General features: G+C 34.8%; 1 protein-coding gene across 2 annotated transcripts in view; it reads left to right on the top strand.

Annotated features, from left to right (window-relative positions):
• The window catches only part of Gprk2 (G protein-coupled receptor kinase 2), a 60,288-nt gene that overhangs the window by 33,717 nt on the left and 10,246 nt on the right, over window positions 1–16,325 (top strand). Inside the window, exons 3-5 of one of the 2 annotated variants that reach the window (XM_089709877.1) lie at window positions 11,172–11,284; window positions 14,670–14,817; window positions 15,975–16,180. In XM_089709877.1, the coding sequence (XP_089566003.1) occupies window positions 11,172–11,284; window positions 14,670–14,817; window positions 15,975–16,180 (467 nt within the window). Of the gene's footprint in view, window positions 1–11,171; window positions 11,285–14,651; window positions 14,818–15,974; window positions 16,181–16,325 lie in introns of both variants that reach the window. The other variant, XM_089709876.1, reaches the window with a different exon arrangement.

The raw sequence follows: 16,325 nt of genomic DNA, 5'->3' as shown, positions 1-16,325 counted from the left end.
TGATTCACGACTTCCTTTCGATTTTTTTTCTTTCAAACAGTGATTTATTGAGTTAATCGTCTGTACGTTAATCTCAAATATATGTTTTACAATAAATACTGCGATGATGTCCAGTCTTAGCCAGAAGAGCGACAAGGGCTTAATAAATTGTACGTTATGTTGATATGAAGCCAAAAGCGTATAATTGTGATAAATAATTATTATATTTATTACGATTATAGACCGGGAGATACTGACACAAAATTTCGAGTCATTTGTAACAGGATGGCGGTTCTACAGGGGTCTTAGTACGCAATGACAAAAAGAAAAATGATGGTGTGAACGCTGGTACCGGTGGGTTAGTCGCGTGGGCGTTAGTCGAACTCGTCGGAAAAATAGCGAAAGTCAAACGATTTGTAACACAAAAATTTTTGAATTTACCGATAGCCCATAAAAAAGAAGTAGGTGGTAGTGTCATGCCATACTTTTCCGGTATGACTTACAGCCCGCCATACCGACGCGAATGTGTTGATTTAAAAAAAACAATTATTCAACCATTTGTACCAAGCTAACTTTTGCACAGGTAACCATCGTCGTGCAGCCATTTACGAAAATCGCCATGCCATACTTTTCGGACGATTCCAAATGGTCGCCATACCGCCGAAAATCTGCAAAATTTTTTTATTTCGCCTATCTTTTTGTACCAGTATTGCATTTGGCTTTTTGGAGAGTATTTGATAAAATGTGACCATTATTATATTTGCCATACTTCTAGTAGGGGGAAAAAGTGCTGTCATACTTGAAAAATAAATTTATTATTAATTTATATAAGTGAAGATTTCCAACACCTAGATCTTTGAAATTTTGTATTTATATTCGTCGATCCTCAAACTTACAGGAAAAATAAGTGCCATACTGTTACAAATCGTTTGAGTTTCGCTATTTTCCGACGAGTTCGACTAACGCCCACGCGACTAAGCCGCCGGTACCAGCGTTCACACCATCATTTTTCTTTTTGTCATTGCGTACTAAGAACCCTGTAGAACCGCCATCCTGTTACAAATGACTCGAAATTTTGTGTCAGTATCTCCCGGTCTATTACGTTTAAGTAATGAAAGAATATCCCAAATTTATTTGGTACCTACAGGGACATAGAGGTTGTATAAAGCTTCATTTAAAACCATTCCTTGAAAAATTAAAACTTAATTCTGTTTGAGTCAGAACATGATTCGGTCTAATTTAATTTTACGATCTATTTCTCACATCTTTGCCGTCGCATGAATGCGTGATTTTGCCTTTAGAAGAATAAATGAATAGTAGGCTTATATTGAACCCTATGGTTAGGGAGCCAGGTGCAAATTTGGTTAACTATTTCCTCTCAAGAGATAATTCGTCAGACGCATGAGAGTATAGTATTATAAAGCCTCGTGAACGTCAGCTGGCGCTCTGTTGGGGGGGTGAGCGGTTGTAGCCTCCCACGCACATAGGAAAAAAAATACATTCATTCATTCATTTCCTCTCAGCTAAAAATTTGTCAAATTGTAGCTAACCCAATATCTCAACGAAAAAAAATAGTCAGCTGGTTACAACATGGCGTATTATACGTCAGCTGGTGTCTCGAACATGAAAGTTAAATTTAAAGAAAAATTTATTTTCCGTTATTTCCTCTCAAACAAAAATTTACCTGATGATAGCTTATATGTAACTGTGGATAAATATATATGTCAGCTGGCTGTATCTTGGTGGAAAAACCGTCAGCTGATACGGGAGGCTACAACCACTCTTCCCCCCAACCGAGCTCCAGCTGACGTTCACGAGGCTTCATAATACTATACTTTGATGCATTTTACTAATTACCGCTTGAGAGGAACTTGGTCATAAAATCTGCTGCTGGCTCCCGGACCACTAGCCTTGTTATATTTTTGTCAACAATATTGGTTTTAGTAAGAAAAAATATAGCACTTATAAAAGTTTATCGGAGAATAATATCGGCATAAATTTTCCAAAATATCGAAATGTATAAAGAAAAACAGCTAGCTGTTGTACTCTGCCTTCTAAGCAGTGACTTTCTATAAAATATTTTAGAAGAATATTGAATCTTATCTGTCCCATGAAACTACGAACACTCTACAAATGAGTTTGGGGTCAAAGTTCGGTCTTGGTGAGCATATATTAAGACAAATCAGATCACAAGTGGGCCGCACTCAACGACAATGACATTAGCCTCATTGCGTAATGGCTCCTTATTCATATGCCTTGTTATGGCCGAAATAACTTAATCAGTATCTCGGGACCAAATTGTATTGTCTAAATTATGGGATCAAAGGCGGAAAATGGAAGAATGATATAGATGGTGGTGATAATGGATTTGGAATCTGATTTTGTTAGTTATTACGATTTTTCGCTTCCTCTTCTTATGTAAGATTAAAGATTTGTAGAAAGAAATCAATACGTTGTCATCTTCCTTGGTTGTTAAGACCAACTATAAATAATAGTAGTAATATTAAAGTACTTATTGATTTCAAACCATTGCCTGCAATACACTTAAACTTAAAAATAACATGATCAAAATATTAAGGACTCGTTTAACTTGTAATTTAAAGCACTTAAGAAAATGCCAATTTTCCATATCCTAGCAAAAAACAGTGAAAAGAAAAGCTTTAGTATCCCCTGTTCAAATTACCAAGAATCTTGGACACCAGTTGGTTCACAGCTTTCACAGGATACCCAACCATTCGAGTGGAATGCGCCGGCTGATGTATTAGGCCGTTATCAACACCTGCCGAAGGGCTCGAGCCGATAATAGAGCATTGACGTCACGGCCACGTCACGAGTACGGGTTCATACAATCTGATAGCTTCCTTTCAAACGTCTGTCGGTTGATCGATATTAGGATTTGGCGAGTGTGGGCGTATGTTTCCAATTGCATCTAGTTGCAGTGGGTGGTATTTTTGGTGTGCATCTATTTTTGGTTTGCATTCTGATCATGCCGATTGTATACCTTTATTTGGTGGTCGATTACTTCTCTGAGTGTTTTTCATTTTCATTTGCATTATCGGAATGTGAAAAATATTCTAACAATTCTGATATTGGATTAATAACTAGCTTGATCCCGCGGCTTCACTCACGTATTACCCGGATAAAAGGTAGCCTATGTGCTTATCCAAACTATTATCTATCTCTGTGCCAACTTTCATACGGAACCGATAAGCATGCTTTTGCGAGAAAGACATCCGTATATTCTTACAAACGTTCGCGATTATAATATTAATAGGATCAACATCACTACATATTCCTTTTTAAATAAAAGCACATACTGTAGCCAATAATGGCGAGCGACAATTAATTAGGTGAGAGCGCAAAGGAGTCCACAGAGACATGGCTGCTCCATATTGTAATAACTTAATTCATTGTGTTGTGCCGTTTGACATGAGCATGAATAATGTGGTTAATGAATGCAAATTCTCTTATCTGTATTCGCTATATTTGCATACACTATGGATCCGGTGACCTAAAAAAATTAAATGTGTAACTAATGCAAGAACAATGGAAATTTAGCAATGATAATATCTAGTTAAACTAGACCTAGAATTTGGTCTAGTTTCATCATTATTATAAACTTCATTTTCTGTCTAAATTTTATGCCCGAATCATATAAAAACTTCTGCCAATATCGCGCAGTTTTGAAGTTTGATTGGTGTTCATTGCTCCATGCAATACAGATTTATCTGAAAACTTCTAGCATATAAGCTGATTTACAGTTATACAATTGTTCAATACAGACAAAGTCTGAGCAAGATACCAGTGAAGTAATTTTAATATACCATACTAATAAGCCATACCGAATCGTACTCATTTCTTGATAATCTGGTCATAATTATTGTTAACGACCAATTAAACGGTGGAATTTAACCGTTTTCCTTTTTGTTTTCGAGTGTCGTTGGGCAATAAAGTAACAATACGTAATTACTGTAATAATAACATTAAAATTCTTTTGTGAACGTTTCGAGTTAATGTGATGTTTTAAGAGTATGTACTATGTAGATAAGGATTTGTCTTTTGCTTGATCTCGATCTTCGAATCTGTTGGAACAATTAGTAGTAAGGACAGACTTATGTCAATACTTACTATAAATTATATTTTTATCTATATTAGAGGCTACATCTATTTTCGAGATGACTACCATTTCGGTTTTAAGAGGGGCACAAGTCTAAGAGACACAAGATAATCTACAAAGGTAATTTTCATTTTTCTCTATCCCTAAGCAAATTTAAATTGATTAGATGCTCCGTTATCATAATCCTAAACTCGGTAAACTGTGATAACAGAACCAAATACCTACATTTTCTTTTTTGTACTCTTGTACATTTTAATGAATGAATGAATGAATGAATGAAAAATACTTTATTGTACACCTTATAGAATACATTTTACAAACTTAAAAATATAATATAACAATGTACAGTAGGCGGCCTTATCGCTGGCAGCGATCTCTACCAGGCAACCAAGAAAAGACGAGGAAAATAAATAAGTTAATGTTTTTAATGTTTCGTTTGTTGCGAAAGTAGGATACATTTTTTGATGAAATAAACGAGACAAACTCGTGTACAAACATAGCACTTGAGAGTTGAGGTTTACAACAGTTGGCAGAATGCTAAAGCATGTAGGACATTGTTACTGACATTTATGTTGTGGCTCTATGGCGCCAGCAATCTGTGTTCTACAATATAAAGATCAAACGTATTTTCACATTGTTATTGCACTTTAACTCTTCTATAGTTGTTTTTATTTATAAATGTGATTAGTTTGTTTCCACTGTAGGGACACGGTTGTCGGTAACCTATAAAAATTAGGGCTACACAGTAAAATGAGTTCTGTATTTAGAATATCAGTGTTTTTCAAACAATTTAGATTTTTGTAAATAGTGATACGAACTGACCAGACCCTGGCACAATATATAACGCCATTAAAAACTGCGCTACTCCAGTCGAATTTCACACAATTAGAATTTGTTAGTCGTTCCCTTTGTATACCTATCATAATCGTTAAAAATGTCCCCAATATAAATAATGGATGAGGGACAAACTAAATCAAAAGGAAATCCATGTTAATTTATTTATGATGATCTGTTTATGGGCGGGATGAGATGATTTATCGCGAGGGATCAACGATCCCTTCTGATTATTTTTACATCACCCAACTCCCCCTTACAGAGGAATTTATCAACGTTATTTTTAAGTCTATCTTTGATAAAGCCGATGGAGATTATTCGTTCCAGGAACAAGACGTAAATCGATGTAATTTAAATGTATTCATTTGAAATATGATGTACATCTATTACGGTGTAATGGTTGTGACCTTAGTCCATTAATTCTTGTTTATGATCGAGATGAGAATATTTGTAATGGGGATATAAGTGGTGTGTAGCGTGGGTGACAGTTTTTAGTTCAATATTCAAGTTTGTTTCATTTCCCTCCAATAATCTACTCTCATAAACATAATCTGGTAATCGTTTAACATTTACATAAATTAAAACTGGTGTTGAATTACATTGTCTTCACAAAACTCTTTATCGTGTTATCTTAAGGTTATCGTGAATCATGTACTGAACTATCGTGATGCCATAACTTGCTCGATCCTGGAATTCTTACAACGAGTGACCCCTATCAGCACTTTTATCTCACTGAAAGTCTGCCCTACCTGGTGTAAAGACATTGCGCCGACCATAGACGTTCATAACAGATGTTAGGAGCTAACAAGAGAAGGACACTGGATAAGGAACAAGACAAGACATACAAGCTATTCGTAAATGTATAGCAATGATCAAGTAGGATAAGAAACATGCAGACGTTCCCCGTTAAACACACTGACGAATTCCGGGGATCGTGTCGCGCAACAGAGGTCTGTTTACGGTGTCCGTATCGCAGTTTAGTGGCCCATAAAGTGCCCTTGTACATGTCGTAAAGATCCCATTAACAGCGCGTTAAACATCGGTATCGCATTACATAGATAAGGGGAGTACTTCGAAGGTTCGGGACGTTTGGAGCCCTTAATTGTTGGTGATGTATAGATACAGTACTGCTTGGAGGCGTTTTTCGTTTTTAATGCCTGGAATTTAATTTAATAGTTCAAAATATGTTTTGTTACATTACTATCACTACCTGTGCCTCGCAGCTTTACCCGCGTTGCCTCGCTCCTATTGGTCGCAGTGTGATGATATAATATAGCCTTTTTCGATAAATGGACCATCTAACAATAAAATAATTTTTGAAGACCCGTTCCTGAGATTAGCGCGTTCAAACCAACAAACATTCTACAGTCTTTTAATAAAAGTATAGATTAAGGGATTGTGTGTGATGTTTACAAAGCTCCTTTTATTAAATGTTCTGAAGTATAAGCTATTTTGTTTATAAATTGTCTCGCTTATAATTTTAACATTGTATTGCTTCGTATTTATGAGTTCGCATCTCAATAACTGTTTACGACAAAGTCACGAAACCATTAATTGCAATTTTGTATGTGTAAAACATTTATAATATTCTTTAGAGTTCGCATGAGATTGGAATAAGTATTCTATAGAGAGTAACATAGTTCATCGTGATCATCATTAGAACGCGCGTCTTTCATTTTACCGCTGCGTATTTTTTATCCGCAATCAAACAAATATTTACGAAATTACATACAAATGCCGTAAAGTAATTAAATAGACATTCTTTTATGTGACTGAACATAAAGGCTATACAATTGACCTCAGGCCGGCGGGCAATTGCCGGCAATTAGATTTTAATCACTTAATGTAGACGCTCAGTCTGTGATGCTGAGTCGATGGTCCAAAATATACTGGTGAAGTATACGCTCGCGACCGTCTTTTTTGTAGAATTTTGGAAAAAGTAAATCCTCAGCATTTTTCAAAATGCTCGGCATTTGTAAACGGCGAGATTATACAATTTGCCTGCGACATATATACTGTACCTATCTCAAAACTTCGATATATTTTGACAAGTTTTACAGCAGATACATTGTTCCTGGGTTTTATTTTATGTTAGGCGGGACCGCCAGTTAAGATTACAGCTTATTATTCTGCCCACCAGAGACTAAAGAGCAGTAACAGCCCTTTTGTGATTTTTCGTTTTATTAGTGATTCTGAAAGCGGGTTTCTTAAGCTTTCTATTGAATTAACTTACTTATTTCTAAGACTATAAGAATGGTTTTTATTTAACAGTTTTCACTTACTGCAAACGAAAAAAATTAACAATTTGGCGTGATTTCCCAACTAAAATACAGTATAAATTATACTGCAGATTAAATTTTAAGGTTTCATAACTAAAATGCAGTAAGCAATATAATTTTACAGTTCTTTAGATAGTTTTATATTTCTGGAAAAAAATTAAAAAAAAAATTAATACGCAGTAAAATTTACCGCCATACAAGCTATTTTTACTGCAAATTAAGAAAATACAATTTATTGTCACGAACTCCCAACTAAAATGCAGTAAAATCAAAGCTTGTCGCATTTTAGTTGTGAATACTTAACATTCTTTTATCATTATAAACTGACTAACACGCAGTAAAATACAGCATTACTGCAGATTAGTTTGGATAGCATAATGACACAGATATGATTATTCCTAGCTAAAGTGCAGTTAATGTTTTAAATACTGCAACTGTGAACTAGCTATTTTTCTTACTGCACTAGTAAATTGAACACTTTTTTCTTAAAAAACTAACTAAAATGCAGTATTTTTTTGACCTTACTGCATGTTAGTTGGGTTTCTTGACAAAATAACTGATCCAAACGCAGTAATAGGGCTTTTTGCTGCATTTTACTAAGTTTAAAATGGTATTTTTTACAAAAAAGGCTATGCAGTAATAGGCACCAAAAAGAATAAATGGCCATAATAAATTCAGTTATTAAGATATATTTTTTTTTATTGCTTTAACGTGTGAACCTATGCCTTTACAACCTTTCTGCATTCAAATTTTTTTGCTTATCATTCTGTTGATTTTTTAAAATCAATTCTTAACTTTAAATGCGTTTTACTCGAAATCGTGATTTTGCTGTTACTGCACTTTAGTGTATGGTGGGCAGTATTAGTTTAAAATTGGGGTTTGTATGTAATTATTAACATTAAATGCATAACTATAGAACTTGTATGTTTAATGTATGTTTATCTCACACCCACGTAAAGTTATTTATATATAAAATACCCAGTGTTTAATGATAAAATTGATAAAAACCCATGGAATTTTATAGTTGTATCTACGACGGGATATGTGTTTTATGTACGGGATTATACATATTTTAATTATTGTGATTACGTTATATTAATAACTAGCGGTCCGCCCCGGCTTCGCCCGTGGTACATATTTACGTTTTCTCTACATAAGAACCATCCTCGTACTTCAAGGAATATAATAATAAAAGAATTATCGAAATCGGTTCAGCCGTTCTCGAGTTATGCGCTTACCAACACATTTTGCGATTCATTTTTATATATAAGAAGATTAATTGTTAAAGTATGAAGTACTTTTGATTATACTGAAAATATTGTAGAGAAAATGAAACAATTATAACTAGTTTAAAGCAATTAGTGTCCCATTAATTTTATTCAATCGTTAATTTTTTTCTGTATTGCGGCCCTTAGCTCTTAGTTACAAGGTAAGCATAAAAATTTGTTACTTTGAGCTTTTAATTTGAATAAAGATTAAATAACGACTTTTTTGTATCCACTTTTAGTTTTCTAACGAAAAATAAAGCTGGTTGATATTAAAATGGGGAAAGTTGAAAAAAAAAATGTTTTTGTAACTTTTCATACTTACTGCAGATGTTAAACGAGTTTTTAGCGAAAAAATCCCACTCGAGTTTCTTCAAGTAGTTTTGAGAAAGTTTTCCTGAAAATGAGTTTTAGGTGAGGGTAGATTAAAACTAAGATTTTCAAATATTAAATTCTACATGAATATTAGATTCGAAAGTTAGCGGGTAGCGTTGTTATGTTTTACGTAAATAGTTTGAATAGAAATGGGTATGGTATGTATTTAAGGTAGGTAGGTAAAGTAAATAATAAGTAGGTACATACCTCCATAAGTTTGGTATTGTTGGAAACACCCCCCTTACTTATTAGAGAAAAGGTGAACTTAAAGCTAAGTTCTTGTAGCTGGAACTTACTAAAATATTTTGATTATCCTTGTTAAAAAGGATTATCTAGGACCTAAATCTTAATACTATTATAAAGGCGAAAGTTTGTATGGATGTATGGATGTATGGATGTTTGTTACTCTTTCACGTAAAAACTACTGAACCGATTACAATGAAATTTAGCACACATATAGAGGGTAACTTGGATTAACACATAGGATAGGTTTTATCCCATAAATCCCACGGGAACGGGAACTATGCGGGTTTTCCTTTGAAAACGCGGGCGAAGCCGCGGGCGGACCTCAAGTCTTAAATATTTGCGGACGTATTCGTGAGCAGGAGTCACAGATTGTCAACAAACGGCGATTTGCCAATTGATATCGGGTTAACGGTTCAGACCTCAATTCGGCAGATGTCATCAATGCAAAACAGTTCTTAACCGCTATACTTTAAGATTCATAATCGATCAACACACTTATCGAACTGGGCCAGCGTATTGGTCCTTTATAGCAGAATCAAATGCACTTTGATAAATGTTACCTAATGACTTGTTTATGACTCAATGGAGCATTGAATGAGGAGAGCAAAGAGGTCAATTTTGAGCTTTATTTTCTTTTCCATAAGGTTTAATTTGGATCGGGATATTTGTTATCAGCAGTCCAGGCGGGAGTTAATAGCCGAAATACTTGCCGATAATTGAATATGCCTGTAGACGCTATATCCAGTGTTAAGCTAACGCAACTTGAAAGCTATTCTATTATTAAGTAAAAGTAAAAGGTTTCCAACAAAATATATAAAAATGGCATTACTGCTGATTTCTCTTTACGCCAGAAATATATTTTATCTTATGACATTTATAATAATCTGTGCGAATGATTTTTTTTTCTCTTATTTATATTGCATACTACTTGTATTTGAAGTCCAAATGTTTAGAGATTTTGTTATCTTCCAATATATAAAAATATTATCAAACTTATACAGGATAATCTATACTAATATTATAAAGCTGAAGAGTTTGTTTGTTTGAACGCGCTAATCTCGGGAACTACTGGTCCGATTTGATAAATTCTTTCGGTGTTAGCTAAGACCAACAGGAGCGGAGCAATGCGGGTAAAATCGCGGGAAACAGCTAGTACAGGATAAAGTTGTATTATTACACTGTAACGAAAATTATACGCTTCCAATATTACGGTTGAACAAGTTGACGATTTATTTGCATAATCTGTACTGAATTTATGCACATAATAATGTGACAAGTTAAATAAAAGGTACGGAGATGGTTGAGTTGTGAAATATATTACAATAGATGTAATTAAATGTGCTTTTAGTTTTTTGATTCAATAAACTATGCTTAGTTACTGTTGTCTGATGCGGGAAATATTTGCGATGTTTTCATTAGTTTCATTTTCATTATAAAACTATATTCATACACAAAATATATTACTCGAATTTAAATAATAACTAACTGTAACCATACGAACGGTGGAGATATTTTTTCATTGTGTATCATCATCATCATCAGCCCATAAATGTTCCCACTGCGCACTGCAGGGACATAAACTTCCTATCCCTCATATATGTCTAGGACTTGCTAATTATAATTTATCTGAATGAATCCTATATTATTATTATTATTAATTTTTAGTAGCTGTGCGGTGTGCTGGTTTTCTCGCATTGCTCCGCTGCGCTCCTATTGTTGTTAGCATGATAATATAGCCTTCTTCGATAAATACTATCTATCAGTGAAATAATTTTTCAAATCGGGCCCGTGATTCCTGTCTGTCATCCTGTGAAACAAACAAACTCTTCAGCTATATAATATTAGCATAGAAGTAGAGATTTAAGCGCGTGACACACGGTGAAGATACCTACTATAATATTTTATCTCAAGATACTGTTATATTTTATATTACAGTATCTTAAGGTATCCGGTATCAGCGTTCTGACCATCATTTTTTTTTTGTCATTGCGTACTAAGACCCCTGTAGAACCGCCATCCTGTTACAAATGACCCACAAAATTTCGCGCTTTAATGTTATGTGTAATTCTGTTTCAGATATAAACTACGACTACATAGTGGACCAGCAGCCGATCGGCAAGCTGCTGTTCCGACAGTTCTGCGAGAAGAACCGACCCCACTACCACAAGTACAACAGCTTCCTTGATGCGGTTAGTGTTAACCTTCATATCAAAGACTAGCTGCTCCCCGCAGTTTCACCCGCGTGGCTCCGCTTCTGTTGGTCTAAGCGTGATGATGTATAGCCTATAATAGCCTTCCTCGATTAATGGGCTATCTAAGACTGAATTTTTCAAATCGGACTAGTTGTTCCTGAGGTTAGCGCGTTCAAACAAACAAACTCTTCAGCTTTATAATATTAGAATAGATAAGACTAGACATAGCTACCAACCTACTAGTTTAAAACCCACCTACTGTTATAAATGCGAAAATTTGGATAGAATTTTTGTTTTTCGGACCTAAACCTATGAACTGTATATGTGCGAAACTTTATATGGACGAATGTTATTCAATAACATTGCAATATTAACAAAATAATAATAAGCAAAACATATATGTAGATACTACAAAAAAATACAGGATTACGTCAAAGATGAGGTCTTTTTTTGATAAAAATCGATAAACGTAAGCAGATTTAATTTAAACACAGAGCACAACATGTAGGATTAAGATAAAAGCAACCTATTTAAAATCATATTTAATAATCTTACCCCTAACCAATCTGTTTAATTATTTAATTACTTAATTATTCCTACATAAATAATACAGTTTCATCCCAATATGGAATTAACAATGTGGCCCATTAAATCAATACATAGAACGTAATAACGGCTGGGTAATTGGCAAATTCAATGAACGCGATTTTGGTTGAGGTCCCGGGTTAATAGAGGTGCGCTGGGATTGTGGATAGAGTACAGGGACGGATTTGAAGGGTTGCTATTTTTTTATATATTAAACTTAATTAAGCTTATATTAAGCTTTCCGCCCGCGGCTTCGCCCGCTTTGTCTAAAACATAATAAATTATATACTAAAACCTTCCTCTTGAATCACTTTATCTATTTAAAAAAAACAGTATCAAAATCCGTTGCGTAGTTTTAAAGATTTAAGCATACATAGGGACACAGGGACAGAGAAAGCGACTTTGTTTTATACTACGTAGTGATGGGAATATATGTAAGGAAGTGGTTTGTTAGTATGTGGTAAAGCGTGGATATAGATAATAATATGTATATTTGTTGTGAGTGTTTCAGTGAAACGATACGTTAGGTTTAGGTAATTTTTATTTGAATACACTTCACTTTTAAAGATTCATTAGACATACTATAATGTCAGTGGAGGACCGATTGATATTGAAAAGTAAAATATATGTTTTATATTTTCTTATAGTTATCAATAAATTAATGTTAGTATTTTTTAAGCATCTGGAACATAACGCAATATGGTTTTAACATAAAACGTCCTTCAAACACACAGCCTGACATTCAAAATTCAATTCAATACTAAAAATAATAATACCCGCATTTAATACAAGTTATTACAATCTACAGATACGTCACTGTCTCAACTCAATACAGGAAATGATCAAAGCCAATTGACCGATCCCTATCGTTAATCAATGTATCCCTTGAGCATCTGCAACGAAATTAATATCTCATCCTTTTAACGTTTAAGACGTCCTTCCTCTGCAACAGTTGAACACCTACTGACTTACAAGCTACAACACTAATATACAAATACCCGCATAGAACATACTTTTTTACAACCAATAGATCCGTCACTGTCTCAACTCAATGATCACATCTAATGGGGCGATCCGATCGTTAATCAATGTAACGAAGTTTCTGCGTCTAGAAGTATTCTTTGCTTGTAGCTGTAGAGTGATATACAGCGGGAGTTAAGTTTGCTCACGTTTGTGTTTTGATATATTATATCTCGCCTTTTGTTGAGGTACGATGAACTGTGCTAAGCTGCTAAGAAGTTTCTGTGACGTATTTTGTTTTTTATATAGAAACCCGGTGTAAATTATGGTTATAGATGGTGGAGCTAGAGAAGTTAAAATGTACTAGTATCTATTGTAAGCGATTCTTCTATGTATATACATTATACAGTTTGTTCTTTTGTAAATCTTCTTATATATAAAAATGAATCGCAAAATGTGTTGGTAAGCGCATAACTCGAGAACGGCTGATCCGATTTCGATAATTCTTTTTTTATTATATTCCTTGACGTACGAGGATGGTTTTTATGTAGAGAAAACGTAAATATGTACCACGGGCGAAGCCGGGGCGGACCGCTAGTAAATAATAAAATGTATTACTATCATCGTTTGAAGTCGTTCTAAATTAATCTTCGTTTGGAATAGTACTAGAAATGTTTTTCTTCGTTTATTTTCCTGACCAATAACCAATAACATTAAACACATGTGTGATGAGGAATTAATTATCTGTATTATACGTAATACTAACTATAATTAAACGTGACGTAATGTGTTAGAAAAAATATCAATTAGAAATACGACATCATTTAATTATGTTTACGGAATTTACCTGTTTCTCATAGCGTGTAAAACAAACATAAAACATGCACTAGAGTTGTTAGTGTTGCTAATAACAGATTATTTTCCTGCTAATTAATAAACTCGAACTTATTAAGAAATAATGTTAGCCTGGGGATTTCAGATTGCATCTTCCTTGTTTATGCATTTTATGGCAGATATTTTAAACCCTTATGTTAAATTGTATAAGGTAGGTTCGACTTTAACTATAGGCCAAGTTACATCAAGATACTTTCAGCTGTTCTTATCTAATTCACCCGTCCAAACTTTCGCATTTATAAATTATGAAATCATTAGAATCACAGTTTATTTATATTATAGATACGGTCTTCTAGTCCAGTCATTTGGTGGTGTTGTCTAAAAAGCTTTCCGGAAGGTTTTGAAAATTATAAATTATGATGTTCTCTTATAGACTTGCCACATCGTATCTTTTCCGTTCGCGTGGATATAATAGAAACATGACTCCCGGAAAAGTGACCATGTAATCTCGTTTTTCTGAACTAAATGACTGGACTATTAATACTACAGTTAAATATAAATATGTAGTAGACAGAATAATAGAGTCCCTTAAATATCATATTTTTGCACTCGCACTTTGCCTTTTCCAAAATTCGCATCAACAATTAAGGGCCGATTTTTCAATGCTTGGATAAAACTTATTCGTCGAATAATGTATAAAACTACCATTTAAAAAAAACGTATTCTAATTGCCCGTATTTGACAGTTTACGTGACATTTTAATATTATCGTGTAATATTTTATTGGACGGATAAGTTTTATCCAAGCATTGAAAAATCGGCCCAATTCAAATAGATATCACTAGACTAGCACTCATTGCATAAGTATTCTGCCACAATGTTCCTGTCTTGTAGCACTGTAGTTTCACTTCCATACCAAAAATACCATTTAATGTATGCACAAACACTTCTATCTAACGGATAGCACTATAATTAACCAATAACAGCGCCCCGACGTTATTCAGGCGGAGCGGTATGAAGTCGAGGTGGACGAGGGTCGGGTGGCGCTCGCCTCTGAGGTGTTCAGCCACTACCTGAAGGCGGAAGATGGGGAGGCGGTCACGGATGTGGTGCCGGCCGCTGTTATTGAAGACGCGAGTGCGTTGCTTGAAGGTAAGGGTGGTTGTATAAAGCAAAAATGTCTGGACTATAATCCAGAGGTAGCGCAAACACCCTGTGATGGCGGGTGCCTTAATAAAAATAAATATAAAAAGGGTAATTATTAATAAAAATTAATAAAAAGGGTAATTCCTTACCAAAACCTAAACCGTCTTGTAGGTGGTTGAAAAGTCTCATGGTAGTAAGGTCTTACCACCTTCATCAAGAAAGGCTGGATTACTGACTATAGAAGTTGATAGGATTTAGGTGAAAAGATCTTCTTTTTTAACGACTTACCCATATTACATGCAAATTGCGATGTTTTTAGGTGGAATAATTGATGATATTATCGCGTAATGTGGAGTATCTAGATGGTATGATACAAATGTATACGTTAAATACTGATCCATCACGAGATTTATTCATACAGTGATTGTTGTGGAAATTTCGTAATTTTGGATATAAAAACTGGCGCAACACCATGAGAGAAGCGACCCACATTTTCACGTTACAATAGACGCGGTTACGAACCTCAAATATTATCTGTATTCAGGGATGAGGACAGGAAAAGTTAAGTTATGTAAAATGCAGGTCCCTTGTGGTTTTGAATGCATTGCTTTTTCCAACAGATGAATTCTGTAATAACAGTCGTTTGGTAAAATAATGGTAGTTAAATGAAAATGATTTAATTTTTTGTCTATATATATGATTGTAAGAGTAGTAAAACTTTTATTACTATTAATTGTTGCTGTTAACTAACTAGAAAGTGTTGTTGTTTAAACACGTGGGATAATCTAGATTAAATCGGGCAGCATGTGGAAGCGGCACATACTGGTACTGGTAAATCCGATGGACTATGATCATTACACAAAATATCTAGAATTGTAAATTGCTCTAAACTTTGTTTTTATACAATGTTAATGTATAAAAATATTTCTAAACTAGCTGTGCCTCGCGGTTTTACCCGCAGTATACTCAGCTACTGTTGGTCTTAGCGTGATGATATATAGCTTATCGTCTAGTAGCCTTCCTCGATAAACGGGCTATTAACACCGAAATAATTATTCAAATCGGACCAGCAGTTCCTAAGATTAGCGCGTTCAAACAAACAAATTCTTCAGCTTTATAATATTAAGTATACATTAATTTATCGATTGGTCTCCCAATTCCAGGCGGCTCGAAGGACATATTCAGCGAGTGCATACGATGCGTGAAGAACTTTCTAGCGGGCACGCCGTTCGCGGAGTTCGAACGGTCGATGTACTTCCATAGATACTTGCAGTGGAAGTGGTTGGAGGCGCAGCCGGTCACGCAGAACACGTTTCGGATGTACCGCGTGCTTGGGAAGGGGGGATTTGGCGAGGTCTGCGCTTGTCAGGTTAGTGGAGATAAGTTTGTTTGCTGCGAAGAAGTTAGGCCATTCTCCCATTACGATACGCACAGGCGATTCAAGTATCCTGCAAGTCTTGGAGACTAGTCGCCGCGGAGTATCTCACATACATTTGTATGTAGGCTCGCACACT

Source organism: Colias philodice, chromosome 23 (assembly GCF_061535455.1).
Source record: "Colias philodice isolate Cphi_HAF_F1 chromosome 23, ilColPhil1 Martin Lab GWU primary, whole genome shotgun sequence".
Lineage (NCBI taxonomy): Eukaryota > Metazoa > Arthropoda > Insecta > Lepidoptera > Pieridae > Colias > Colias philodice.
This window is presented reverse-complemented; position numbering and strand designations above follow the sequence as displayed.